This window comes from Lynx canadensis, chromosome E1, assembly GCF_007474595.2.
Source record: "Lynx canadensis isolate LIC74 chromosome E1, mLynCan4.pri.v2, whole genome shotgun sequence".
NCBI classification, from domain to species: domain Eukaryota; kingdom Metazoa; phylum Chordata; class Mammalia; order Carnivora; family Felidae; genus Lynx; species Lynx canadensis.
Window position 1 is genome coordinate 53,726,262 of NC_044316.2, and position 27,867 is coordinate 53,754,128.

Consider the following 27,867-nt stretch of genomic DNA (forward strand, 5'->3'; position numbering starts at 1 on the left):
CCCAGTTAAAGGCAGGTGACTAGTGGCGAAGACACACTATGGAGAAGTTGGGGAGCCAGAGTCGGGGACATTTGCTTTCTTCCTGTAATCTGACAGCTCCAAAAACCCACAGGGAGCTGTCCAGATGCTTCAGCCTTCCTCTCAGGACACCCCACAAACTGGCCCCAGCTGGCCTTTGCAAATTCCTCTCTGATTTTCTCCCCTACAGGGACTGTCAACTCCTGCCACAATGATGCGTCAACCTCCCCCAAGTGTCTTTCTTCCATCACAAATGCCCCTCCCTTGCATACACCATGCCCTCCCCCCAATCTGGAATGCTCTCCCCACGCCTTCCCCTGCGACTTACCACCATTTGTCAAGACCAGTTCCAACCCCAAATCCCACTTTGGGGGCTGACACATCCCCTGTCTACCCCCGTCCGGATCTCCAGCACCCATCCCTAAACTTGGTTAGCCTGATTCCCCGAGATGGGAAGTCCAGAGCTGACAGCCATGGGCACTCTGCTGTGTTGTCTCAGTTGTGTCTCCCGGTTCTGTCACAGTCCACCCCAGGAGTCTCGGGGCGCCTGGGTGGCTCAGTTGGTTGAGCGTCCAACTTCAGCTCAGGTCACAATCTCACAGTTCTTGAGTTTGACCCCCACACAGGCTGTCTGCTGTTATCTCCCCTGTCGCCCCCCGCCCCTCCCCCGCTCGTGCACCCTCTCTCTCTTTCAAAAATAAACAAACATTAAAAAAAATTTTTTTAAAGAAGGTTGAGTCTTAGTAACTCTCCCAAGGTCATATGATCAGTAAACGGCCCAGCTAGGATTCAAACCCACGTGAGCTAGCCCCCCCCCCCACCCATACTCCCTCCCCGTTTACATTATCTAGCTTCATTGCCTTAACCCCGGGAGAAACTTCATCGTATTCATTCATGCATTCCGTGGACACTTACTGCCTGTTTACAACCAGCAGCTAAGCTGTGGAAACACCCCGCCCCACTTTCCGGGGCTTGGTTATTGCACGAGGTGCCCGGGATAGGGTAGCACAGGGGCGACTGGGGGGGTTTAATTCCCAGTGAGTGGTTGAGGGACCCCGACGGAAGGGACAGGAAGACAACCTGCCAGGCGACAGGGAAGTAAGTAGCAGAGGCCGGCATCACCCACCAGGGCGCATGACTTCCGAGGCGCTGTCTACAATAGTTTGCATCGTCTCAGGATCTTGCCCGGTGCGTTTTTTGTAGACTTGGATAAGCACCTTCGCAGAGATGACACAAACGTCTATTCTTGCCAGTGTTTGATCGGCTTGGTTAATTTTTCTCCCGACTCTGGAGACTTCCACAAGAGGGAGTGCTTCCGACGCAGCGGGATGGGCAGTCACGTGCTCTGGGGAGCCCTCCGCCCCCGCGTCCAGGCCCAGCTGGGGGTTGCTAGGCAACGGGTAAACGCCGTACCTCGGAGCCGTTGGAGAAGCCCGGTGGCGGGGGCTCAGGTGCTTCCCCTGCGGCCAGACGGCGACGCGAGCGAGCTGACGAGGGTAAGGGCGCGGGCCGGGAGGAGGCCGAGGCTGAGGAGGAGAGGAGAGTGAAGCAGGGAGCCCCCGAGGGTAATAATCAGCGACAGTGCCAGAAACTCTCCGTGGGGGCAGCCTCCTGGGACAGCTCTGCCGGAGGGTGGGGGGCCAGGTGTCCGCGCCCCATTCGTCCCGGCTGCCCTCAGTCCTCGCGACTCACCGGACCATGCAGGTTCTGGTCACCTTGCCTCCTACACCCCCTGCTCCCAGTCGGTCTGGCCCTGATCCCCGGGGTCTCTTGGAGGGAGGGAGACCTCTAAAGGGTTCACAGCTGGCTGGTGGGAAAGTAGAGTCTGGGCTGAACTGGTGGGAGGTGAGCTTTCTCATAAGAAAGGAGGGAAGGGAATTCAAAATTACTGAGCACAGGCTAGGCAGCAGGTCCCCTAAAATGCATGATTTTATTTACTCCCCAACCTGAGGGGGACATTTTTTTTTTAGTTTATTTTTATTTTGAGAGAGAGAAAACGAGCAGGGGAGGGGCAGAGAGAGAGAGGGAGACAGAATCCCAAGCAGGCCCCGTGCTGTCAGCACAGAGCTGGATGCAGGGTTCGAGTCCACAAACCGTGAGATCACGACCTGAGCCGAAATCAAGAGTCGGATGCTTTTAAAGGACTGGATCACCCAGGCGCCCCTTATGCCCATTGGGATACCACGTTCAAGGTCACACGCTTAGTTTCACCTTCCTGCAACGTGTTCGAAGTTGATCACGCTCTCTTGAACCACAGAAGTGCATTCTCGGGCGTTCAGACCCTGTGATTCCCCCTCTCACCTCTAGCTCTGCTTTGTTTTTCCAATCAGAAAAGGAAGAGGAGGGGAGAGAGAGTTCTAGGAGAGACATGCTCACAGTGGGAGTGTTGGGCTCCTTCTTGCACCAGGCACTGGGGATGACGATAGATGAAAAGACCACAGTCTGCCCTCAAGGAGACAGTGTTGTAGTGGGGAGAGCAGGTTACCACCAACACAGCACCCTTCGGTTCTGGGGACCTCCTCCCACCTCTGCCTGTCCTCCCCCTCCACCTGGAGCTCACCCCAGGTGGACCCCAGTGTGCCTAGCATTGCCCTGGTGGGATGCCCTGGTGAGGGAGGGCAGGGTGGATTCCTAGCGAGGTCTGTCTCATTTGAAGGACCCCGTATTCCAGAAGGTGCACAAGGACATAAGAAAGAGGGAAGGAAGCTCTCCACCTGTGTTCCTCTGCCCAGCCAGGGGCACATAGAGGCCACATAGAGGCCACATAGAGGCCATCAGTCCCAGGCACAAAGACTAAGGGCTGCCCCAGGGACCACAAGGAAGGGGAAAATGTTCTCGCGTCTATACCACGTGGAGTCCAGCGCGGAGGGAAGGCCAGCCACCTTCCTCTTGCCTCTACACTAAGCTCCCAAATGGAGCCCCTCCGCCCCGCGGCTCCCTCAGCCCCACCCAAGCTTGGAAAACACACTTTCTCTTAAGTCGAGGGAAGTTCTTTCCAGGAATCACGGTGCGCCTTATCATTACGCGAGAGGAGTTTTTGTTAACTGCTGGAGGTCCCAGTCTGACCGTCCTGGCACGCGGGAGACGGTTGCAGTTTTGATGTTCACGCCAGCACATCCCCAGCCAGACGTGTTCTTATGTTTGGGACTCGCTGCAGAGTCCCGCTTGCCCCTGGGTCTCTAGGTTCCCACGGGTGGGGGACCCCCCTCCCCAAACTCCCAAAGAGCAGCAGTACTGCCCCCGCCTCCCTTGGAAGCCCCCCCTGCCATCCCCCCCCCCCAGGCAGACAACTCTGCAGCCGGCGGCCTCTGCCTCCCAGGGCGGGGAGAGACCTCCTGAGACCCCCGCTCTGACCTCGCTATTCATCTTCGGGCCCTGCCGGCTTGGGAGAAAGAGCTCACTCTGGGTCCCTGAATGAGCTGTCTTCCCGTCACCGGGCCAGCCTTTAAATGTCCCCTCTGTCTGCCACCAGATAGAAAACAATGCCTCCGTTCTCGCCCCTGGCTTGGCCTTGGGAGGAACCAAGGAGGAAAGCGAAGCTGTTTCACATATGATCTGGGCTAAAGAGGCTATTTTTGCGCCCCTAGAGTTTCCTCACGTTCTTAAGCCTCCTTGTGTCCCCAGAGAACTGGCTTTTGCAGCAAGTGTCTTTTACCAGAAGGAGAGACAGGCAGCCCGTCGTCACTGTGGGGGCCCAGGAGCAGCGCTGTGGCCCCTCCGCAGGGCGCTGGTGAAGGCGAGAACTGACCGTCGTCTTCACAAGGCCCTACCCTTGCCCATGTAGAATGGACACACTGGGGCAACTTCTGCCACTTGTGTTTCTGTTCCCATCCTCTGCTGTCCGAGCCATGGCCTCTACCTTTCCCGGGTTACAAGAGAGTTTCCAGACCAGGAGAAAGAGCAGGAGATCCTGTTTCCTGTGAGGCTGACTCAGGTCAAGCAGTTCTGGGGCTGGAAGCAGGCTGGGATGACGCTGCCTTCGAGGAACATCGTACGTGGATGCAAAGGGGCCTAGGATAACCCTCACTCCCTCACTCCTACCCCAGCGGCTCCAAGGCCCAAGGCCACTCCAAGCAAGTGCTTCTGGGCTGTCACAATAACTCTTGGCCTTGCATCTCAGGCGCCAGTGGCCATGGCCCACTGGTCTGGCACCTTGCAGCCTTGGAGGTAAGAGGAGGCAGCTTAGACACACGTCTGGTCGTAACATTCACCCAGATTGTGAAAAGCACAAATTGCCAGGCCCCCCCCCCCGCCAGACATACAGTCCACATTTGCAAGAGGGGCCTGGGAACCTCCGTAGTTTGAATGAACATCCCAGGTTTGGAGCATGCTGGCTGAGAAATTAAGAACCCTCACTTTAAATCGGTGCTCCTCAACCTTGGCTGTACGCTAGGATTCATTCACCCAGGAGTTTAACACCTACTGCCGAGAGATTCTGATTTCGTTTGTCTGCAGTTTAACCTGAGGGTTGTGATTTTGTAAAGCCCTCTGGGAGTTTCTGTGTAGCCAAGGCTAAGAATCACTCTGCCGTAGAGCCAGACGTGTCTGGGCCCCAGCTCTGCCTCAACTTAAGACCCACCACCTTTGACAAGGTGTTTGAACTCTCTGGGTATTGTTTCTTCATATGTAGAATGAGAATTGTGAGTTTGGGGGGTTGTGGGGAGCATGCAATGAGGGAACCTCTAAACTGAAGTCCACGGCGCCCGGGACCCCGCAAGTCTCTGTGTATCCTGGATGCAAGTCCTTTATCAGACCCAATACGCCGATATTTTCTCCAAGTCTGTGGCTTGTCTTTTCGTTTTCTTGATGTTATCTTTTGAGGTGCAGAGCTTTTAATTCAAAAGAAGTCCAATCTATCATTGTTTTTGCTTTTATGGACCATATTTCTGGTGCCATCTCTAAAGAATCTGCCCTATCAGCGTCACGGAGATTTCCCTCTACGTTTCTCTCCTTAGTTTTCGCTCTTACGCTGGTGCCTGAGATCCATTTTGCGTTAATTTGTGTGTGTGGCATGAGGTAGGGGGTCCACGGTCATTCTTTCGCGTGGGAACATCCGGTTGGCCCAGCACCATTTGTTGAAGAGACCGTCATTTCTCTGATAAGGTGCCTTAGTGCCTTTTTCAAAAGTCAGTTGGCCATAAGTATCAAAGTCTATTTCTAAACTCTCAATGCCATTCAATCGATACATATGTCTATTCTGATGCCAGTACCACGCTTTCTTGATTATTCAGCTTTGAGTGAATGTTTGCCAAATGAGTAGGTGAAATAAGGGAAACTATGAGAACAAATGTAAAGCATGAAGTCTGGCATTCACAAAACCTATGCATGCCTAGAAAAGTCTATGCAATTCGGGGCGCCTGGGTGGCTCAGTCGGTTAAGCATCTGACTTTAGCTCAGGTCATGATCTCGCAGTTCGTGGGTTCGAGCCCCACGTCGGGCTCTGTGCTGACAGCTCAGAGCCTGGAGCCTGCTTCGGATTCAGTCTCCCTCTCTCTGCCCCTCCCCGGCTCTCACTCTGTCTCTCTCTCTCTCTCTCTCTCTCTCTCACACACACACACACAAATAAACATCAAAAAAAATTTTTTAAAGAGAAGTCTATGTAATTAGTTTTTTTAAAGTTTATTTATTTTGAGAGAGAGAGAGAGCACAAGCCAGAGAGGGGCAGAGAGAGTGGCCTAGCCATGGTCAAGCAGCTGGCAAGTGGCAGGGCCAGAACTTGAAGTCAGTGCCCAGCCCAGCCCGCTTCCAGTTCCACACTGTGCCCTGCCCAACCAGTCTTTCAAAGGCCCACTATTCTGCCTGTGGAGGAAGTGGTCTGGCAGTCTCTCCCCTTCTCAGGCAGACTCCCAGCCCCATCGCGGTCAGAGTGATGTAGAGGGGAGTCTCCGGAAGGGCCCCCCAGGAGCGGTGAAGGGTAGCGCCCAGTAACCTAGAACTCTGGGAAGGGGTGGGTGGCCTTTTGGACAATCGGGTGGTTGGGTGGGAGAGTTTCCAGAGAGGCCTGGGGCTCTTCGATGTGTGTGCTGTAGGGTCAGACCCAGGGCGTGGCCGGAGATTTAGTTCAACATAATCACCATGAGTGTTTCTCCCTGCCTCCCAGTAAACATGTTAGCTCGGTAAAAACTGCATCATTTGGTGAGTAAGAGCTTTGGAGTCAGGCAGAGCAGCTGAACCGCTTACTAACTACGTATGTGGCCCTGGGCAAGACACCCAGGGTATCGCTAAGTATGAGATTCCTGAAAGGTAGAATGGTGATTTTATTGTCTACCTCAAAGGGCAGTTGCAAGAACTGAACACGATAATGCTTATCAGGTACTCGGTACTCAATAAATGATCTTTTATTATTTAAGTTTATTTGTGTATTATGAGAGAGAGAGAGCATGAGCAAGGACGGGTCAGAGAGGAGAGACAAGATCCCAAGCAGCCTCCATACCATCAGCACACGGCCCCATGCGGGGCTTGAACTCACGAACCGTGAGATCATGACCTGGGCAGAGATCAAGAGTCGGATGCTTAACCGACTGTGCCACCCAGGCGCCCTTCCGTAAATGATTTTTTAAGTTTATTTATTTTGAGAGAGAGTGCACCCAGTAGGGGCAGAGAGAAAAGGAGAGAGAGAAAATCCTAAGCAGTCTCCGCACTGTCGGCACGGAGCCCGATGCGGGGCTTGAACTCACAAAACTGTGAGATCATGACCAGCTCAAATCAAGAGTCGGATGCTCAACCGAATGAGCCACCCGAGCGCCCCAATAAATGATTTTTTAAAAGTGCAGACGCAGCTTCTGAACAAATCTCCTAGGACCCTTCCCCCCAACCAGACTAGGAACCTGGAAGCCGCCCCCGGTGAGGCCCGGGGGGACAGGGAAGCAGCCAGGTGGGGCCCCTTCCCTCACACCCTTCCTCTGCCCCTGTAGCAGCCGGGACCATGGAGATCGTGTACGTGTATGTCAAGAAGCGAAGCGAGTTCGGGAAGCAATGCAACTTCTCCGACCGCCAGGCCGAGCTGAACATCAACATCCCGCCCAACCCGGAGCTGGCCGAGCAGTTCGTGGAGCGGAACCCCGTGGATACGGGCATCCAGTGCTCCACCAGCATGTCAGAACATGAGGTGGGTCCCTGGCCCCGGGGCCTGGGCCAGCGAAGGTGGGGTCTGGCAGGGTGGCCAGTCAGGGTGGTCAGTGGGACTGGGTGGCTCCATCTGGGTGACTGGAAGCCAGTTAGAATGGCCCAGGGCGGATGCTGGAAGTATGAGGACAGAGACACCCCCACGACCCACCACGGTGCCTGGGGCGGGAAAAGACCCAGCACCAGCCACTCCCTGGGCCAGGTGAATGGGAATCAAGATGTTCTCTCTCCCATGGGCTCTGGTCTCACCTCTAAGTCATCTTAGGCATGTGGTACAGCTGGGAGAGGTATCCTGAGGGGGCAAGGATTCAGATCGGCAGGCGCCTGCCCAGCTGGTGGAAAGGAAAGGGTGCCGTGGAAAGTTCCGGTCAGAGGGGCTGGTGATGTGATGAGAGAACTGGGCGTCACACTGCAGTCGGAGCTCCCTGCCTGTCTAGAGCCCGCGATCTGCCTTGGACTATGCCAGGCACTGCGGAGACAAAACTAGTTTGGAGGAGAGAAGAACCCGCTTTGTCATGTCCAAATCATCTGGGTGAAAATCACACTTGATTCGGCCAAAACACGTTGCGGGAGGTTCCAATAACTCACGGTTCAAACACACTGAGTCTCTTGCTCTCCCAGGGCTAATTGCTGTCACGGGGACCGGGGCGATTTTGTCCACAGCGTGGCTGACTCAACAGGATGGCCACCGCGAAGGCCACACGCGCTGGGGTCTCTTGCCACATCTCCATCCCGGGACGACTTAGAGCTTTCGTGAGCTCTGGCTTAGAAAGGAAAAGGGGGGGGGGTGACCGCTTAATGGCTTTGGGGGCTCCACTTAGGGTGATGAAAAAGTTATGGAACTAGACAGTGTTGGTGGTCGCCTAACAGTATGAATTGTCCTTCATGCCACAGAATCATACATTTTTAAATGGTTAAAATTGGGGGGCACCTGGGTGGCTCTGTCGGTTAAGCGTCCGACTTCGGCTCAGGTCATGATCTCACAGCTCGTGAGTTCAAGCCCCACGTCGGGCTCTGTGCTGACAGCTCAGAGCCTGGAGCCTGCTTGGGATTCTGTGTCTCCCTCTCTCTCTGCCCCTCCTCTGCTCATGCTCTGTCTCTGTCTCAAAAATAAATAAACATTAAAAAAAAATTTTAATGGTTAAAATGGGAGGTTTTATATTGTATGTCTTTTACCACAATCTTTTATTTTATTTATTTTAATTTTTTTAACGTTTATTTATTTTTGAGATAGAGAGAGAGACAGAGCATGAACAGGGGAGGAGCAGAAAGAGAGGGAGACACAGAATCCGAAGCAGGCTCCAGGCTCTGAGATGTCGGCACAGAGCCCGACGCGGGGCTTGAACTCACGGACCGGACCGCGAGGTCATGACCTGAGCCGAAGTCGGACGCTGAACCGACTGAGCCACCCAGGCGCCCCTACCACAATCTTTTAAATGGGGGAACAAATGGAAAGGAAGCAAAGTGGCAAGTTTAAGGGGTAAAAGTCCATCTGCACATACTGTCCTCCCTACTACCGAGAACGGGCAAAGTAATCCCCAACTTTTCATCATTTCCGTGTTTCGAATCCTATGACATTGCACATGGTAAGGCAGAGCGGGACTAATCACTTCTTTTTCTTTGGGATCGCACAGAATGGCCCACGGGGGTGGGGGTGGGGGGCTCCTCTGGTGCATTAGGGTTTCGATAAAAGTCAGAACTGGATTTTCCACGGCCAGAGGCATCAGCTTCGAAGCTGCTAGCTCCATAGGGTGGCACTTCCGTGGCTACCCGGGACCCCCCCGAGGACCACAAAGTTCCTCGCCGGAACCTGAAAGTGGCTTTGGCCAGGGGCACCTCGCTGATCCCTCCCTGTGTGCTCAGGGCCCATGAGCAGGCGGCCCCAGGATCCTGGTTTGCGGACATGGCCTAACGTTTACACCCGGGGCAGGCAGATATCTTCTCACCTGGGGCTTTGTGTAGGTCAACACGGAGCGGTTTGAGATGGAGTCCCGGGGGATTAACCACGTGGAGGGGGGCTGGCCCAAGGATGTGAACCCCCTGGAGCTGGAGCAGACGATCCGGTTCCGGAAGAAGGTGGAGAAGGACGAGAACTACATCAACGCCATCACGCAGCTTGGCTCGGTAAGGCTTGCATCACTGCGGTGCCCCACCTGCCTGGCCCCGGGGTTCCGCTCCTGCCGCTACCCGGACGAACATCGCTGGGTACCTTAAGGAACCTTCTGTCTGGGGGCAGGCAGACCAGTCCACAACAACAGACCAGAGGGGAAGATGGGAAGGTACCAGGGCTGAACAGGCTTGAGGAGGAGTCTGACAGGTGCTCCCCTTGAGCAAGAAGGACTCCAAAGAACCCCACCCAGGAGCTGCGTGCCAGCAGGGATCATTCATTCATTCGGCACATTTGGACTGAGCCTGTAGTCTCCGCCAGGCACAGGAGAGATGGCAAAAAATAAAATTCACATGCACCCTGCCCCAAAGAGTTTATCATAATCCATTGGAGGTCAGAGACAAATACAGAGATATCACCGTGTAATGTAGAAAGACATGCTATGAGGGATGACTCTTGCCATTTTGCTCCGTAAAGAGGGAGATTCAATTTCCCGCTGAAGGGATCAGGGAAGGCTTCCTGGAAGAGGAGACACCTGAGCTTGAGGTTTTTCCTTGGTGGACATCTGGAAAAATGGAGAGGGCCTTCTGGGTGGCGGAAGCAGAAGATTGGTGCTGTATATGGAGCGATTACCAGTTCTGTGCGACTGGAGGCGTGTTTCTTCACCTTTTTTTCATTGTTGTCCCCCAACGAGTCTTTTCATGTTTTTCCTAACTGCCTCCCCCATGAAATTTTAATACCATTGGCATATTTCTTTATGTGCTATATGTATATCTGTGCTTTGTGCATGAAAAGTAATATTTCACCCTCCAAGACCAACTTTCCCTTGGAAGCAATGCTGCCCCCACTGAAAATGCAACGGGCTGGAAGGTTGGGAAAGACCGTTAGATATTTCTTGCCATCTCAGCCTGGTCAGGCTGCAGGTACCTCTCTTTCCTGCTAAGAACTCCTGATGTTTTCTCCTCAGATCATGGAGCACTGCATCAAGCAGAATAATGCCATTGACATCTACCAGGAGTATTTTGATGACGAGGATGCGGTGGAGGTGACAGATGAGGCCCCTTCAGCTAAAACCATCAATGTTTTAAGGTACCTCCCTAGCTAGGCAGGTGTCGGGACGCTCTCTGCCACCCCTGTGGCTGTGTGCTTCCCAAGGTCACTCTTTGCCGATCACTCCATGCCGTGGGTGCAATGCCCTCTGTGCTCTGAGCTTTGTAGGGAGCAGAGCAACAGAGCACCCAGCAACCAACTGGTCCCCACCCTGGGGGCGGGTCTGGTTGATGGAAAGAGAGGACAGAGTCCAGGGAAAGACTAAGCGAATTTGCAAAGCCGTGTGCAAGCCGGGTTGAGTCACGCAGGGCACAATGAGTCCAAAGTATGGACCATCAGTGACCCAGCAGCACTGTGGGCACACAGGACCCTCATCCCACACTCGTGGGAGTGTACCTGGTGATGACCTCCAAGGACAGAAGCTTGACAACAGGACTCGATCCCACAGATACATGTGTGTGAAGTCACCGTGTGTGTGGACGCTCACTGCAGCAGAAGGCACTCTAGCCAGAGGCTGGAACCAAGCTAAGCCCATCGGTAGGGGAGTGCTTCTAGCAATTCTGACACGCCTACCCGGGGGATAGCACGCACATGTCAGGATGAAGGAGGCAGCATGCTGGGGAGTGTTTCCAAGATTTACTTTGTGAAGCAAAACAAGCAAGGTGCAGAACAGCGTGTAGCGTAGCACTATTTTTTTTTGTTTGTTTGTTTAAAATACGTTTATATACCTGTGATTTTGGAAGGGACTAGTCTCAAATGCCAACTCTGGGGGGATTCCTTTTGCTACCATGGCTCACTGAGGGTCCTGGGAAGTACTTGACCCAGTCCCAGCACAACTAGGAAGGACTCTTTTGTGATCCAGGGCTGAGTTGTGGTGTGCAGAGTAGGAGCAAGCACTTCTGGGAGAGGGGCCAGGGGGGAGGGGCGAGGGCTGTCCTCCCTGCTGCCCCAGCCCTACTGGGGTCTGACCTCACATATGGATACCTTAGCAGGATGATGGATTAGAAATCATCTCACAGGGGTGCCTGGGTGGCTCGGTCGGTTAAGCGTCTCTTGATTTCAGCTCAGGTCATGATCTCATGGTGGTGAGATCTGGCCCAACGTTGGGCTCTGTGCTGAGCCTGGAGCCTGCTTGGGATTCTCTCTCCCCCTCTCTCTGCCCCTCCCCTGCGTGTGTGCATGTGCTCTCTCAAAATAAATAAACACTTAAAAAAGAAAAAGAAATTATCCCATTCAACCTGTATGTTTGACAGATGAGGGGACTGACTTCAGGGAGGGGCGGGTGCCCAGGGCACACGGGAGGGGGAAGGGGTGACCCAACCAAGGACGGAACTAAGGTCTCCTGGATCCCAGCCTTCTAACCGTGCTCCTGGGGAGGAGTGAAGTGGAGAAATCACAGGGCAAGAAGGTTATCTTGCTTTCCACTTTCCTTCATCCCTTCTGATTACTTCATGGGCAAAGTCTCAGTTTGGGCCATTAAGTGCTTAATTCTTTTTTACTTCTTGCTCATTCTCCTTCCTCCCCTCTTTTTTTGAAGTAAGAGTTGATGTTTCAGAGCAGTTTTAGGCCCACAGCGAAACTGATCAGAAAGTACAGAGAGTTCCCACACGCCCCCTCCGCCCCCAGCCCACACAGCCTTCCTGACCATCAACACCCTGCCCCAGGGTGGGGCCTTTGTCACCATCAGGAACCAGCATTCTGGTACTGTCTTAGTACCATAACTTGGGTAGCTTATAATCAACAGAAGCTTACTGCTCACAGTTCTGGAGGCTGGAAGTCCCAGATCAAGGTGGTTCGGTTCTGTGTCTGGTGAAGACCAACTTCCTGGTTTATAGGCGGCCATTTTTTCACTGCCGGAAGTCACATGGCAGAAGGGGTGAGAGGGCTCTCTGGAGCCCCTTTATCGAGGACTAATCACTTCCCACAGCCACCCCCCTAACACCATCACATTGGACATTAGGTTTCAACATATGAATCTGGGGGACACAACAGTCAACCTGTGGCACCCCAAAGTCCATTGTTTCCATTAGGGCTCACTCTTTGTGTTGCATACTCTGTGGGGTGTTTTTTTTTAATTTTTTCAATATTTGTTTATTTTTGAGACAGAGAGAGAAACAGAGCACAGCCGGGGAGGGACAGAGAGAGAGGGAGACATAGAATCTGAAGTAGGCTCCGTGCTGTCAACCCAGAGCCGACGCGGGGCTCGAACCCACGAACCGTGAGATCATGACCTGAGCCAAAGTCGAACGCTTAACCGACTGAGCCACTCAGGCGCCCCACTCAGTCGGTTTTGCATCATATAGAATAGTTTCACTGCTCTAAAATCCCATGTTCCTTTTAGTCATCCCTCCCTACCCCCAAGCCCTTGGCTAATGCTTGATCTTTTTACTGTCTCCACGCCTTTTCCAGAATGTCACATAGTTGGAATCATACAGTATGTAGCCTTTTACCGACTGGTTGCCTTCACTTAGTGACGTGCATTATGTTTCCACTGTGTCTTTTCATGGCTTGATAGCTTGTTTCTTTTTAATGCTGAATAATATTCCCCTGTCTGGATGGACCACAGCTTATCTATCCATCCACCTCCTGAAAGATGGCTTCGTTGGTTCCAAGTCTGGGCAGCTATGAACAAAGCTGCTGGAAACATTCACCTGCAATGTTTTGTTAGACAAAAGTTGTCAACTCTTTTGGGCAAATACCAAGGAGGAGGATTGCTGGATTCTCCTCTTCCCCTTTCGTTGTAATAGCAATGGGAAATCAGGCCTCAGGCTCAAAACTTTCAGCAAGTGGAAATATCGGACTGGAATTTGATATTTTGTTCCCACTGGTTTAGTTTTTATTATTACCTTCTATTTATGGCTGGTGAGATCCGGGTTTGGATTAAGGGCTCTTCTAAACTTTGTTCTTAAAAATAAATTTCTCCGAGTGAATGTGATTGCTTAAATACGTTTGAATTTTTTAGACATATAACTGAGTAAATAAGAGGTGTGGGGAGCCTTCCATGCCAGTGTTCTGCCCTCTCCTGTAAAGGGATCCCCAGGAAATCAAGCGGTCAGCCACGCACCTCTCCTGGCACCCTGATGGCAACAGAAAGTTGGCAGTGGCATATTCTTGCTTGAATTTTCAACGTGCGCCCGAGGGCATGAGCCATGAATCGTACATCTGGGACCTGGGTGAGAAGCAGAAGGGTCCGGGGGTCCAGGAAAACTGAGGGGGCAGGGCAGAGGCCAGCAAAGCACAAGAGTGGAAGGTAGAAGCCACAGGCAGGGGACTCTCACAGGGCCGGTCCCTTCTAGGGAGGGACCAGGGGCCCCAGGAAGCTGCCCATCCCTTCCTTGTCTGCGTTCAGGAGCAGCCAAACCAGAGCCATATTAGAAGCAGGAAACTCCCTTCATTTCCAGATCCTTGATCAGGGCATTCAAGACCAAACCCCATGGAATCCCAGTCCCAGACTCCACAGACTCAGATAGAGTCCCCAGCGGACTGAGAAGGGGACTCACCTCTGTCCCACTTTCCTGGCATTGGTCCTTAATTCATGGCCAGTAGGGGCAATGCGTCCACTTGGGAGCAGGGACCGTTGTTGACAGAAGCACTCACTCTAAGGGCACGAGCCTTGTCAGGTGGCCAGCGATGGTGGACGATACACTTTAGGACATCCCGTCACTGTGGCCATTGTGAAAATAAACGTTAGCCGTTATTAGTAGGTGTGAGTGCCAAGCTCAGAACTGAGCACATTATGCTTTTGAACAGCCCTAGGGGGCAGGGGGGGGGGGGTGGACTCCTTCATTAGCCCCACTATACAGACAAAGAAACTGGTTTGGAGAAGTCAGGGAGAGTTGGATTTATGGAAAAACCTTGGGGTCAAAACCCGGTTTCCTACCGAATCTCCAAAATGGGTGCGCGTGCACACGCACACACACACGCTGCTGATTACCAAAAATAAAACCACTAAAAGAGCCCCTAGGGCCAAGAGTGCCAGATTCTGGCCCCCAGGACCTAGAGGTTGCAGCCTGGAGAAAGACAGGAGGGACTTCCAGACATCCCCCTACCATCACCCATCTCAGGAAGGGTTAAACTGTTTGACCCCGTTCTTTTCTTTCCAGACTTGGCGGGATCAATTTGTTTGTTTGTTTCATAGAAAATCCCAACAAGCCTGAAATCGTCCTGAAACCATCATCACCTCTTGTCACCTTGGAGTACAACCCCAAAGATTCCCACGTGCTTCTGGGAGGCTGCTACAACGGGCAGCTGGGTAAGGAGGGACCCAGGTGCTTAACCGGGAGCAAGCCCAGCCCCCCGCTACTGTCTGCCAGGGCCCAAGTACCTGGCCGGGCTTCCCAGGGAGCACTGAGTGAGGTGGGGACTTCCCACAGAAGATGAACTCCAGACATCTGGGTAGTCAGGCTTTGCTGATAGCTCAGCAGTGTCTCCAATTGTAACAGTTCAAGTAAGTCTAAGACCAGTTCAGAATAACAAGTTTTAAGAAAACTACAGGTCAAGGGACGCCTGGGTGGCTCAGTCGGTTAAGGGTCCGACTTCAGCTCAGGTCATGATTTTGTGACCGACTTCAGCTCAGGTCACAAGTTTGTGATTTCAAGCCCCGCATCGGGCTCTGTGCTGACAGTTCGGAGCCTGGAGCTTGCTTCCGATTCTGTGTCTCCCTCTCTCTCTGCCCCTCCCCCACTCATGCTCTGTCTTTGTCTCTCTCAAAAATAAACATTAAAAAAATTAAAAAAAAAAAGAGATCCTGATGTAATAAGAAAAGAATGAAAAAAAACCCACAATGATTTAAAGTCTTTGTCTAGTAAGTCCAACAGCTGGGCTCCCTTGGAGACAGTCTCTATTTATTGCCTTTTTTCCTGTGTATAGGCCACACTTCCTCATTTCGTTGTATATCTTGTAACTTTTTTGTTGAAAATTTCTCTCTTTACACAATATAAAGTGACAGTTTTGGAAATCAGGTACTTGTACCACTGTAGGCTTTGTGTTCGTTGCTATTTGCTGCTGTTTGTTTCTTCAGTGAATTGTCTGATCTAATTCTGTGAAGTCTGCATTCTATCATGCGTGCCCGCCATGCTCTCTGCTTGGTTAGCTTAGTGGCGGGACAGAGATTTCCTCAAGCACCTGCAGGCAACCAGTGTTTGCCAAGTGCCTCTGTGTGCTTGTTTGAGCATGGCCGCGACACTCCGCGGGGCAGCTGCCGGCCCCACCCGTGCCTCTGCACAAAGCCTCAGGGTCAGCAGAGGTGACAGCTTAGGGCCTCCTCAGTTCTTTCCTGAGCGAGTGCACAGCTCTGGGCATGCACACAGCCCTACCCGGGCATGTGGCCTTCCAGATCTCCAGGCAAATGGTGGAGCTTTTCAAAGCCCCAGTGGACATCCCAATGGACACCTTGTTCTCCAAGCCTGTCCTTTTTTTTTTTTTTAGTTTACTTATTTGTTTTGAAAGAGAGAGAGTGAGTACAGGGGAGGGGCAGAGAGAGAGGGAGAATCCCAAGCAGGCTCCACATTGCCAGTACGGAGCTTGACACAGGGCTCAAACCCACGAACCGTAAGATCATGACCTGAGCTGAAGCTAAGAGTCAGACGCTCAACCAACCAGCCACCCAGGTGCCCCTCCGGGCTTGCCTTTTAAGCCTTTTGGATAGTTTGCTGTTACCTACCACTTCAGGAAACTGCAAAGTTAATCAATTGCCTACAATTATTATTTTCAACAGTTGCCTCTTTTTTTCCCACGGAGCAAGCTCTAAGTCAGGTTAAATACAGATAACTTGCAGGGGGTGGGGAGGGACATGGTCATCCAGGGATCCACCAGACAGTTCATAGAGTCACCGTTCTTTGGTTGGAAGACTGTGAATGAACCTCAGCCGGATTACCCCTCCTGCTGCTGTGAGGCAGCTGGTTCTCGCCGGGAAGGCAGAATGTTATTTTTCAAGGCTACCGTGGGACTCAGAGAGTGTGGGGTCTTAACTAGGGCAAGTTAAAAACACCACAAAACTCAGTGTCCTTACTGACGTTCAGCCACATTGGCCCCCAAGCAGTGGACGCTCAGCCTAACTGCATCCCAGGCCTGACTTGACCTTGGGCATGAAAAGAGCCCCCTCCCATCTTACCCTCACATGTTGTTTTATTTACCTTTATTCCTCCCAGAGTAGGAGCTGGATGGCTGGGAAACTTCTTAGACACTCTTCTGAAGCCTCTGACCACCCTCTCAGACCTGCCATCTCCTCCCTGGGAATAGATGTGGGCTCCCACACATCTCCCTGCCAAATTACCTGGGTGCCAGGGCTCTAGAAGACTGGAGCCGAGCCACTGTGCCATGATTTATTCAGGAGGCTTGCCTCGCTCATTATTCATAACCCCTTTCAGGGTTCTTCGTGCCAGCTCAGAGCAGCTGGGGCTCCGCGGCTGTGCCACCTTTGAGAGGGGCTGCCAGGGGGCCCACCCCCGAGTGCTGCTCTGTCCCTAGCCGAGCAAACTTGGCCAAGAAAGCTCATCTCTGGGCCAGTCTTGTCCAGGGGCAAAGATCTCGGACTTGGAGTCCATAAATCAAAACTTATGGATTGAGTTATTTTGTTGCTCTCTTTCAAAACTAGCTTCTCCGGGGCGCCTGGGTGGCTCAGTTGGTTAAGCATCCAACTCTTGATTTTGGCTCAGGTCATGATCTCACAGTTGTGAGTTTGAGCCCTGCATCGGGCTCTGCACTGACAGTGCAGAGCCTGCTTGGGATTCTTTCTCCCCATCTCTGTCTGCTCCTCCCCTGCTCTCTCTCTCTCTCTCCCCACCCCCAAATAAAAAATCTGCCAGGACAAAAACGAGAGAAGCTTCAAGGCTTTCTTGGTAAAGCAGAAGAAGTGAAGCCCTTGTAACGGATCTGAATAAAGGGTCTGTGATCTGCATTCCCATCCAGGGCAGCCAAAGTGCAGAGGGTAAAAGGGAGTTTATGTAGCAGAAGAGATTTGCTGCAGTGTTTTTACCTTTTACTTTTTACTTTTTACTTTCAGGAACCTTTCTTTGGGGGTGGAGACACTCTTCTCTCTGGCCGCCCCCCCCCCAACTGCCATCCCAGGCTTCTCCTCAGTCTGTGATCCTTCTCACTCCTTCCAAGAAGCTCCCCCTGACCACCCTCATGTGTTCCCCACCAGGAAAATCACAGCAGGTCCCCTCAGGGACAGGGATGGTCGTATTTCCAGTGGCTTCCCGAGGTAGTGTGGTGCTCAACACATGGTAGGAACTCAATGGAATGAGTGAAGCTTGCACTCTGGGAGTCTTTCCATAGAGATTGTGTGAGAACTTCAGGGGTTGGGAGGAAACTCAGGCAGATTAGGACCGAGCCCTGCTTCTGAAAAAAAAAAAAGAAAACAAAAAAAAAACTACATACCTGCCAAACCAAGAGAAGCAGCATCCCTCCATCCCCTGCTTCCTGCGCAGAGGAAGAAGCCTGGGCTTCCGTTCACCTTGCCCTCACTCTTCTCCCTGCCAGCCTGTTGGGACACCCGGAAGGGCAGCCTGGTGGCGGAGCTGTCCACTATTGAGTTCAGCCATCGAGACCCCGTGTACGGCAGCATCTGGCTACAGTCGAAGACGGGCACTGAGTGCTTCTCAGCATCCACGGACGGGCAGGTAGCCAGCCGGCCACAGTGTGGGGAGCAGTGATACTTCCCCAGTTCCCCTCCAGAAGCCCCTTGGGGAGCGTTTCCTTTTGCATTTTATTTTTAAATTGAAGAGTAGGTAATACATACACATGGAACAAAGTCCAGAAGGCAAAAAGGGCAGACGGGGAAATGCCTTCCTCCCACCTCTGCCCACAAACCTCCCGGCCCCCCTCCCTGTAGGCACCCACCTTCATCTGTTTCTCATGGCCGCCTTCAGGGACTGCCGCTGGAGACAGAAGCAAATACATCTGTCTTCCTCACTCTTTCTGCACACCTCGTGCATTGGTCTGCACTTGATGTTTTTCATTTAGTGTATTTTGAAGATGATGTCATATTTCACAAAGCACTGCCTCGTGCCTGTTAGGAACTGCATTAGGTATGCCAAAATTTATTTCAGTGGATTTTAATGTCATGATTGTGTAGCAGAGTGTGTTTGTATCTAAGTTTTTGCACACATGTGAAGATACATCTCCAATGTACAGTGGGACTTCTTGATCAAAGCATATGGGCATTTATAATGTTTCTATATATTACCATATTGTGGGAGGCTTTAAGAATTCAGATTCCAGGGGGCACCTGGGTGGCTGTCTGTTAAGCATCTGACTCTTAATTTCGGCTCAGGTCATGATCTCACAGTTCATGGGGTTGAGCCCCTGCATCTGACTCCACTATGACAATGCAGAACCTGCTTGAGATTCTCTCTCTCCCTCTCTCTGTGCCCCTCCCCCACTCCCCCACTCTCTCCCTCTTTCAAAATAAGTAAATTAAAAAAAAAAAAAAGATTTCAGATTCCAGAGCCCACGTCTGGCAATTTTGAGGCAGTAGGTCTGGGGTGAGGCCCCAGCATCTGGATTTTATGAAGCTTGCCCATGACCCTGATGAGCCGCCAGGTTTGGGACTATGGGGCCAGAGCAGTGGTTCTCCAAGTGTGTTTGTCCTAAGGATCGCTGGTCATCTCTAACACACACCCCTTTGGCCCCAGTGATTGGCCCCAGGAAGGTAGGGAAGGCAAAAGCTAGGAGAATCAAGGGACTTCCGGTCTCAAAGTTGCCCCGCCCTCCCATTAGGTCATGTGGTGGGATATCCGAAAGATGAGCAAGCCCACCGAGGTGGTGATCCTGGACATTGCCAGAAAGGAGCAGTTGGAGAATGCCTTGGGGGCTATCTCCCTGGAGTTCGAGTCTACTTTGGTGAGTGTTCCCGGCTCTCCCTTCCCGGACTTCCAATGCTGGGGCAGCCAGAGCCGGGTGGAGCCAGCGTCTACCACGTGCACCCAACAGCGGCATGGAGCGCCCTCCCTCCTGTGGTTGTCGGGCTTGTGTGTGGTCTTTCCAGGAACTTTCCAGCAGGGGGCAGCAGAGCTTCTCGAGGAAGGAAGCCAGTCCTCATTCACACAAAGTCACTGCTTGGGTAGCAGCTGTGCTGAACAGAAGGCAAGCTTTCGCAGAGGACAGGATTCCAGAAGGTCCGCATTCTGTAGGAAGAGCCCCGCCCAGGACCAACATGGAGAGCCCAGGCCCTGCCCCTGCCTAGTGTGGGTCGCTTCACAGTCTGAGGGGAAGGAAGAGGTGTTGGAGAGGGAAATGAGGTCAGAAGAGGCTCCTTGGAAAACCAGAGCACAGGCACAATTAGAGCATCTAGCAATGGGAAGGAATGGTAAAGAAAGATCAAAGTTGAGCAGTAACACGAAGGTGTCAAAGGATGGAAGCTTCTAGAAGCAGCAAATGAGGATTCCCACCAAAGCAAGAAAACAACTTTCCCAGATGACTCTTGGCTTGGGCTTGTTCCTGGCTTATGTGTCACCGAAGCCCAGGTCTGGCTCCCCCTTGAGATCATCTCTTGTTTGTTTTCAGGTCATGTGACATCATTCCCAGGCTCTTGGGAGCTGGAGATGCTCTGGCCTCACCCCTGCCCTGGGAGCCCTCACCCAAGGCTGGGGAAGGAACGCTAGGGAAGTCAGGTGGAAGACAATTTAACTGACCCCCAACGCTGGGCATGAGAGTCAGTGTGGGGCGGATGCAGAAAAGCATTCTGTCCTGAAATCAGGGACTTCTAGAGCAAGTGCCTGATGTAATGACAATACCACCAGTAGTCCCCCAGCTCTCCCATGCCTGTCACTGAGCACACTCTGTGTGCTGGATACTTGTAACTCCCTCCAGTGATGAGCTTGCGTAATCGCCCACGACCGTCTTGTACCATAATGTTATTGTCCCTCCTTTCCAGACAAACAAATGAGCCTTAGTGTGGTAAATCATACGCTCTAGGACACGGTGCAACTGGGGCTCAAACCCAGGGCTCTGACTCAAGGTCCAGGCTCACCATTCCAACCCCACCAAGAAGTCCAAGGGTGGAGGCATGGCAGGCCATCTGGATCTGGGTACTTCTCTCCATCACTAGCTTGCAGGAGCCTTGTGTTTTACTTCATTACTCGCTTTTCTGGGCCTTTCGAGCTGTGTCTCTTCACATTCCATTTCTCCTCTCCTGGCCCCTCTACTTTCCATCTCTACTCTTCTGGTATTCATCCTTCCGTGACTGGTTTATTTCATTGAGCATCATGTCCTCAAGGTTCACCCACATTGTTGTGTGTGTCCGAATGTTCTTCCTTTTTAAAGCTGTGAATTTCCTTCCTTTTTATTCCACTGTAGGTATAGACCACATTTTGTCAATCCATCCATGTCACTTGGGTTGGGACACTCGAGTTGCTTTTTACCTCTTAGCTGCTGTGAATAAAGGTGGGATGAATATGGGTATGCAGTATAGCCCAGTTTCTCAGAAAGTAACTGAAGGCTGGGGAAGGGGACTTTTTAGACTCCTGTTTTACATTATTCATTCAATCATTCACGTTTTCCATAAACAGACATTCGGGATCTTTATGGCAAAATGCCTAGTGGACACAATGATGCTACGTGAAGAGGTGTGTATCACGTAGCTGCTGATGAGTTTCTCCAAGGTCTAGAAGAGTCGAGAGGGCTTCATTAAACATGGCGCCCTTGAGCAGGTTCTAACAGAGGATGGGGTCTGATGAAGCCAGGAAGGGCAAGGCCAGCTCCTTAGGAGGGGCTGGGCAACAGCCTGAGCATAAGCTTACACGAAGGTCCCTTCCAGCACCTTTAGACGCATCCAATCTGACTCCAGAAGGCTGCTAACCATGACAATAAACCCTGAGTTGACGTTTCATAGAACCTTTCACTCCTGTGTCACCCCTTCCACAGCCAACCAAGTTCATGGTGGGCACCGAGCAGGGCATTGTCATCTCCTGCAACCGCAAGGCCAAAACGTCAGCTGAGAAGATTGTGTGCACCTTCTCAGGCCACCATGGCCCCATCTATGCCCTCCAGAGAAATCCATTCTACCCTAAGAACTTCCTGACTGTGGGCGACTGGACCGCCCGCATCTGGTCAGAAGACAGCCGGGAGTCGTCCATCATGTGGACCAAGTAAGAGGGAGGTTGGGGCTGGAGGGGAATGTAGGAGGGTGGGAGGGACAGAGGGAGCCAGCCCAGGAGTGCCCTGAGCCTCTACGTGTCCACCCAGAACACCCCTCCATGCACTCCTGGGAAGATTTATTAAAAAAAAAAAAATATATATATATATATATATATATGCACACACATACATATTCAACCATTTTGTTGAGGTGTCATTGACACAGAAAAGGCTGTACATCCTTAATGCCTACAGCTCTGTGAGTTTGGGGCTAAGTTACACCTGTGAAACCATCACCACCATCAAAGCCATAAACATGTCCCATCACCTCTCTCCTACCTCCTTGATTGTAATTATTCTTGTGGTGGGGGGGCAGGGGTCACTTTACTTGAGATCTACTCTCTTAGCAAATTTTACTATTTGGTCTAGTATCGTTAGCTAGAGGCACTATGTTGCATGCTAGATCTCCAGAACTGACCTATGTTGCATAAATGAAAGTTTGTACCCTTCGACCATCACCTTCCCGTTTCCCCCCCTTGCCCCCGCCCCAGCCCCTGGCAACCACTGTTCCAGTCTCTGCTGCTGTGAGTTTGACTTTTTTTTTTAGATTACGCATATACGTGAGATCACGCAGGCTTTCTGTGTCTGGCTTACTTCGCTTAGCAGAATGTCCTCCTGGTCCATCCACGTTGTTGCAAATGAAAGGATTTCCTTTTTTAAGGCTGAAAAATATTTCGTTGAATATATACCCCATTTGCTTTATTTGCTCATCTGCTGATGGACGTTTAGGTTGTTTCCATATCTTGGCTGTCGTCAATAACGCTGCAGTGCGCATGAGGGTGCAGATATCTCTTTGAGATTCTGGTTTTAGTTCCTCTGGATAAAGACCCAGAAATGGCATGACTGGACCAGATGGTAGTTCTAGTTTTAATTTTTTGAGGATCCTCCTTACTGTTTCCCACAGTGGCTGCACCAGCTTACAATCCCACCAACAGTGCACAATGGCTCGCTTTTCTCCACATCCTCGCCAACATTTATTATCTTTTGTCTTTTTAAGAATAGCCGCTCTAGGGGCACCTGGGTGGCTCAGTTGGTTGAGCCTCCTACTTTGGCTCGGGTCATGATCTCAATGGTTCGTGAGTTCGAGCCCCATGTCTGGCTCTCTGCTGTCAGAGCCTGCTTCAGATTCTCTGTCTCCTTCTGTCTTCTTTACCCCCGCTTGCACTCTCTTTCTCTCTCTCAAAAATAAAATAAACATAAAAAAAAAAAGAATAGCCACTCTAACAGGTGTGAGAACCTATCTCCTTGGGTTCTTGATTTGCGTTTCCCTGACGCTGAGTGATGTTGAGCACTTTTTCATGTACCTGTTGGTCATTGGTAGGTTTTCTTTGGAGAAACACCTGTTCAAGTCCATTGCCCATTTAAAAAAAAATTTTTAATGCCTATTTATTTTTGAGAGAGCAACAGTGTGAGCCAGGGAGGGTCGGAGAGAGAGAGAGAGGGAGACACAGAATCCGAAACAGGCTCCGGGCTCTGAACTGCCAGCATAGATTTTTTTTTTATTTTTTTAATGTTTTTTATTTATTTTTGAGACAGAGAGAGACAGAGCATGAACAGGGGAGGGGCAGAGAGAGAGGGAGACACAGAATCCAAAGGAGGCTCCAGGCTCCGAGCCGTCAGCACAGAGCCCGACTCGGGGCTCGAACTCACGAACTGTGAGATCTTGACCTGAGCCGAAGTCGGTCACTTAACCGACTGAGCCACCCAGGCGCCCCTTAAAAAATTTTTTAATCCTTCTTTATTTTTGAGAAAGAGACAGTGTGAGCCTGGGAGGGACAGAGAAAGAGAGGGAGTCGATCACCCATTTTTTAATCGGGTTATTTGTTTTCTCACTATTGAGTTTTTTGGAATGAATCCCTTATATACTTTGTATATCTTGGATACTAACCCTTCATCACACATATGATTTGCAAATATTTTCTCCCATCCCATGGGTTGCTTTTTCTTTTGTCTTCTTTTTGTATTTTTTTTGCTTTTTCAGTTTTTGACTTTGCTGTGCAGAAGCTTTTGATGTCAATGTACCCCGCTTGTTCATTTTTGCTTTTTCTCTTGTGTTTCTGGCATTATGTCTACAAAACGGCCACCAAAACCAAGGTCAAGGAGCTTTTCCCATAAAATTTCCAGGAATTTTATGTTTCGGGTCTTATGTTTAAGTCTTTCATCCATTTCAAGTTGACTTTCGTATATGGTATAAGGGTCCAATTTCATTCCTCACCACAGAAGTCTTCGAAAATCTAGATCCCCCACCGAGTAGGAAGCATAACATTCTTCTAATGTCGATATTAGGAACTTCTAATATTCTTCCTCTGGGCATATTCTTGGGGCATATGCTTCCTTGGGCATATTCTTCCTCTGACTCCTTTCTGTGAGTCCCATTGCTGGGAGACTGGGCCCAGATCCAGCAACATGTGCCTGTCCCCTGGAGTTAGCTGTAGAGAAACTCTAGTGGCTCAGCCCCTGGGAAGGACCAGAGCCTTTAAAGTGCATATTATTAGGGCGCCTGGGTGGCTCAGTCGGTTGAGCATCCGACTTCAGCTCAGGTCATGACCTTGTGGTTCGTGAGTTCAGGCCCCGTGTCGGGCTGTGTGCTGACAGCCTGGAGCCTGCTTCCGATTCTGTGTCTCACTCCCCCTCCCCCTCTCTCACTCTCTTTCAAAAGTAAATTAACATTAAAAAAATTTTTTTAAATAAAGTGCATACTGCCCACGGCTGGTGGGCGAGGCTGGCATGGCTAGAAGTCAGACACAAGGAAGAACTTCCTGCCCAGCGACGAGACCCTAGAGCCCAGGGGGCCTTGATGAGCAGAGCGGCGGCTCAGCAGCCTCTCTGTGCCTCCCGACCACAGTGGGCCTTGACTGCTGGCACCCGGCTCCCCACAGGTACCACATGGCTTACCTCACCGATGGCGCCTGGAGCCCAGTGAGGCCGGCGGTTTTCTTCACCACCAGAATGGACGGGACCCTGGACATCTGGGACTTCGTGTTCAAGCAGTGTGACCCTGCCCTCAGCCTCAAGGTCACGTGTATCCCACTCCCCATGCATCCAGGCCCTTGGGCCCTGGTGGCCCAGCAGAATTACCTGGGGGAAATTGAGAAAGAAAAGAAAAGCGGAAAGCCTGGCCTCTCCTCCCACCAGACCTATTCCTTCGGCAGCCCCGGCATGGGCTCCTGGCAGCTGACCCTTCCAGCCTACGCTCAGGCCACATCGGCATAGCTACACCCGAACCCCGCTGGCGTGGGCCATGGAAGGGCGTGGCGTTTGGGAAGCTGCAGGATGGACGTGGGCTGGACTGAAGGGGTGAGGCGTGGCGGGTGGGGTCAGGTGTGGCGGAAGGTGAGGCCGGAGGGGGGCAAAGGGTCTTGACGGCCGATCTCAGAGCGTGAACTTCTGAACTTCGTCTTGTGAGTCAGGGGAGTCCCCGAGGGTATTCGAACACGGAGCCGGGCCAAGCGCCCCTCTCCCCAGGGGCCGGGGACTCAAGACAAGCTGCTTGGCTCCTCTCTCCAACCCAACCGCATCTGCCTGGCCCCTCCGACAGGTGTGCGACGAGGCCCTCTTCTGCCTCCGGGTGCAGGACAACGGATGCTTCATCGCCTGTGGCTCCCAGTTGGGGACGACCACGCTGCTGGAGGTCTCGAATGGGCTGTGCACCCTCCAGAAGAATGAGAAGAACACGGCTTCTTTGGTAAGTGCCCGGCGCTGACCCCGGCCCCGTGGCAGAGCAGGCCAGGCAGAGAGAGAGAAACGCATGGGCCTTTGGGGAGGTGGCGTGGGGTCCCGAAATGAGCGCATAAGTGGGGTCAGGAGTGTCTGACTCAGCCCTGGCTTCGCCACTCGGGAGCCAAGCCGGCCTGGGCAAGTCCTGTCACCTCCGCAGGCTTCAGCTTCCCCGCTGCCCGAGTGGTTTGACTAGGTCAGTTTGTTTGGTCCCAGAGGTCACCAAGCAGGGGGCTAGGGGGGCTGGGAGGCTGAGAGCCATCGTGACGCCCCCCCACCCCACCCCAGCACTGTGGGCACACCGTGGCACTGAACCCCCCAGTGCCGAGGCCCTGGGCGAGCCCCCCGGCTCTGCCCAAGGTTGTGGGCCCACCACCGAGCGGGTGCTCCCCTGGCCCAGGGCCCCACGGTGCACGGCTGTGTGGCTGTTCTGTTCCACGTCTTCTCCGTTCTGGGGACCTCTCAGGACTGGGTGACGTGGTGGCTCTGCTCCTGCCTCCTGATCTCGATGTCCAGCCCTCCTTTCTTGCCCTTGGCGCTGAGAACAGGCCCCTGCCTTGTGCTGTGAGTGAAGCAAGAGCGCTAAACCTGGCCCCGTGCTGGGAGCCGGCCGCCGGCTGCCACCCTCTCCCCACGGGCCTCCCTGTCCCCGTGTACCCCAGATATTTGAGCGGGAGACCCGGCGGGAGAAGATTCTGGAGGCGAGGCACCGGGAGATGCGGCTGAAGGAGAAAGGCAAGGCGGAAGGCAGGGATGACTCCCTGAGAGAGGAGGAGCCCACCTTCCACCTGGAGGAGCTGGTCACCAAGGCCGAGGATGAGTTCTTCAACATCATCTACTCGGAGCTGAAGAAGAAAGAGACGGAAGCCATGAAGAAGACAAAGCCTGTAGGGTCCCGAACGGGGGCTCGGGTGGCCCGGGTGGGAGCCCTGGCGCCTGGGTTCCGCCTGCTCGCTGCCCTCCTGGGTGACCTTGGGCAAGTGGCCTCAGCAGATGGACCTTAACTTGTCCATCTGGCCAATGGGAGCAATTACTCCCTTCCTCCTGAGAAATCCTGAGTCTCCACGTGGACTGTAGGCTGCTTGAGGGCAGGGGCCACGCTCCACGCTTCTTGTGGCCCTCCTCCCCGCCGACACGGCCGGCACTGGGACACACGCGTGGCCACTGCCACAAAGACCCGGGGCTGCATGAGCTGGCAGCTCAGAGTGAGCCCTGAGGCCCAGGGAGGGGGGTTGGGCTGGGAGGTCCGAGGCACGGAGGCCGCCTGCTGACCCCACCTGGTGTCGCGGGGGTATGGTTTGTGCGGAGCTCACCCATCCGTGCTCTGCTCACCCATCCGTGCTCTCTGGCTCTAGAGCACTTTCTAGGGGTATCGCCTGGGCCGGTCGCTTCACTTCTTGGCTCCTTCATTTGCATCTGGAAAAGAAGGAGGTTGAGCTATAAAGGGGGTGCCCGGTCACCTTCCGGGCCCTCTTCTGTACCCAGGGATAGAGGAAGAAGAAGGCATTGTTGGCGTGGGTCATGGCCTTCAGGGGCCTCCAGATGAGAGGCCAAGGGTGGCAAAGAACACCACAGCGGGGGACCTACCCCGGGAGCAAGGGCGTCAACACGATTCAAGGGCGTGGGCTGGGGCGGAATGAAAACGTAAGTGCAGGGCACCTGCCCGCAAAGCCAGGCCCGCTGGCCTCCTGGGTGCCCACCTCGCAGACAGGCTGGCGGAAGACGGGCGAGCACGCGGACGGGGTGACTGGTTCCATCCCAAGACCTCTTCCCCCTCTGCCTCCCCCCTCTGGAGCCGGCCACAGGCTGTGACATTTGCCCCTCGTGTTGCATTTGGAAGCACCTGGATAGGAGGGGCCTTGTTCTCACACCATCGTCGGTGTGGCAAGGTGGGGCAGAGACCTCCCTCCGCTTACGGCAGAGACGGGACTGGAGTCCCAGCTTCCCAACCCCCCCACCCTTGCCCTCCAGAAGGCAGTGCTGGTAGTGGCCACCTCCCACAGCGCAGTGCACCTGACAGACACCCGGCCTGGGGCTGCAAGTCCCGAAAAGCACTCCTTCCCGCTGCTTGAACACTCCAGGCGGAGAAGCTGGGCCTCAGGAGGGAGTAAGGTGCACAGAACAACCCGCTTAGCCTTAGTTTTCTGCAGTTGGCCAGAACCTCTGGGGTCAGAGCTGAGAAAGCAGTGCTGAGCCCTTACACCTGTATCTCTAACCTGGGCCACAGCCCTGAGAGGAATCGTGTCCACTTAACGGGCGAGGGGACCAGGGAGACTCAGGAGGAGCGTTAGCCCGAGGTCACCCAGGCAGCAAAGTGACCGAAGCAGGACTTGGACCCCAGCCTGCGAGATGCCCGAGGCCGTGCCCGCCGTCCACGCTCGCTGGCTCGCTCTGAGCACCCACTAGGGCCTCAAGGCCACAGAGCCAGAAGCACAGTCTCCTGGGCCTCCACCAGTTGGCTGGTTTGGGCCTCAGGGGATCAACTTCCCAGGGTGCAGGGCGGGCCCGGCCCCACCAACGGTTCTGCACTGTCTTTCTTTGGCAGAAACAGCCGGGTCTGGAGGCAGATGAAGAGGTGGAAGGAGAGGACCTTGGTGAGGAAGAAGGAGACGGTGCCCAGGCTCCCACCTAGAAGGGGCAGGCCAGCCTTGCCCGCGGCCCCTCTCGCGCCGCACCTCCGTCTCCCATCCCCTGGCACCGCCTTGGCTTTG

At 53.0% G+C, this 27,867-nt stretch overlaps 1 protein-coding gene across 1 annotated transcript; it reads left to right on the forward strand.

Moving 5' to 3' along the window:
• Window positions 1–1,456: 1,456 nt before the first annotated feature.
• Window positions 1,457–27,867, forward strand: DNAI2 (dynein axonemal intermediate chain 2). The gene is made up of 13 exons (XM_030296837.1): window positions 1,457–1,514; window positions 6,933–7,126; window positions 9,106–9,267; window positions 10,218–10,339; window positions 13,331–13,473; window positions 14,439–14,552; window positions 17,783–17,922; window positions 19,022–19,144; window positions 21,167–21,390; window positions 24,319–24,454; window positions 24,978–25,124; window positions 25,819–26,043; window positions 27,702–27,867. The coding sequence occupies exons 2-13, from the start codon at window positions 6,944–6,946 to the stop codon at window positions 27,786–27,788; spliced, it is 1,806 nt and encodes a 601-aa protein (XP_030152697.1). The 5' UTR covers window positions 1,457–1,514; window positions 6,933–6,943; the 3' UTR covers window positions 27,789–27,867.

Bases quoted from the DNA above. Each gene is read 5' to 3' on its own strand.
- DNAI2 (XM_030296837.1), top strand. From the start codon at position 6,944: ATGGAGATCGTGTACGTGTATGTCAAGAAGCGAAGCGAGTTCGGGAAG. The intron at 10,340-13,330 runs GTACCTCCCTAG...TCTCCTGTAAAG, and splicing joins AAAACCATCAATGTTTTAAG to GGATCCCCAGGAAATCAAGC. The intron at 17,923-19,021 runs GTAGCCAGCCGG...CCCTCCCATTAG, and splicing joins CAGCATCCACGGACGGGCAG to GTCATGTGGTGGGATATCCG.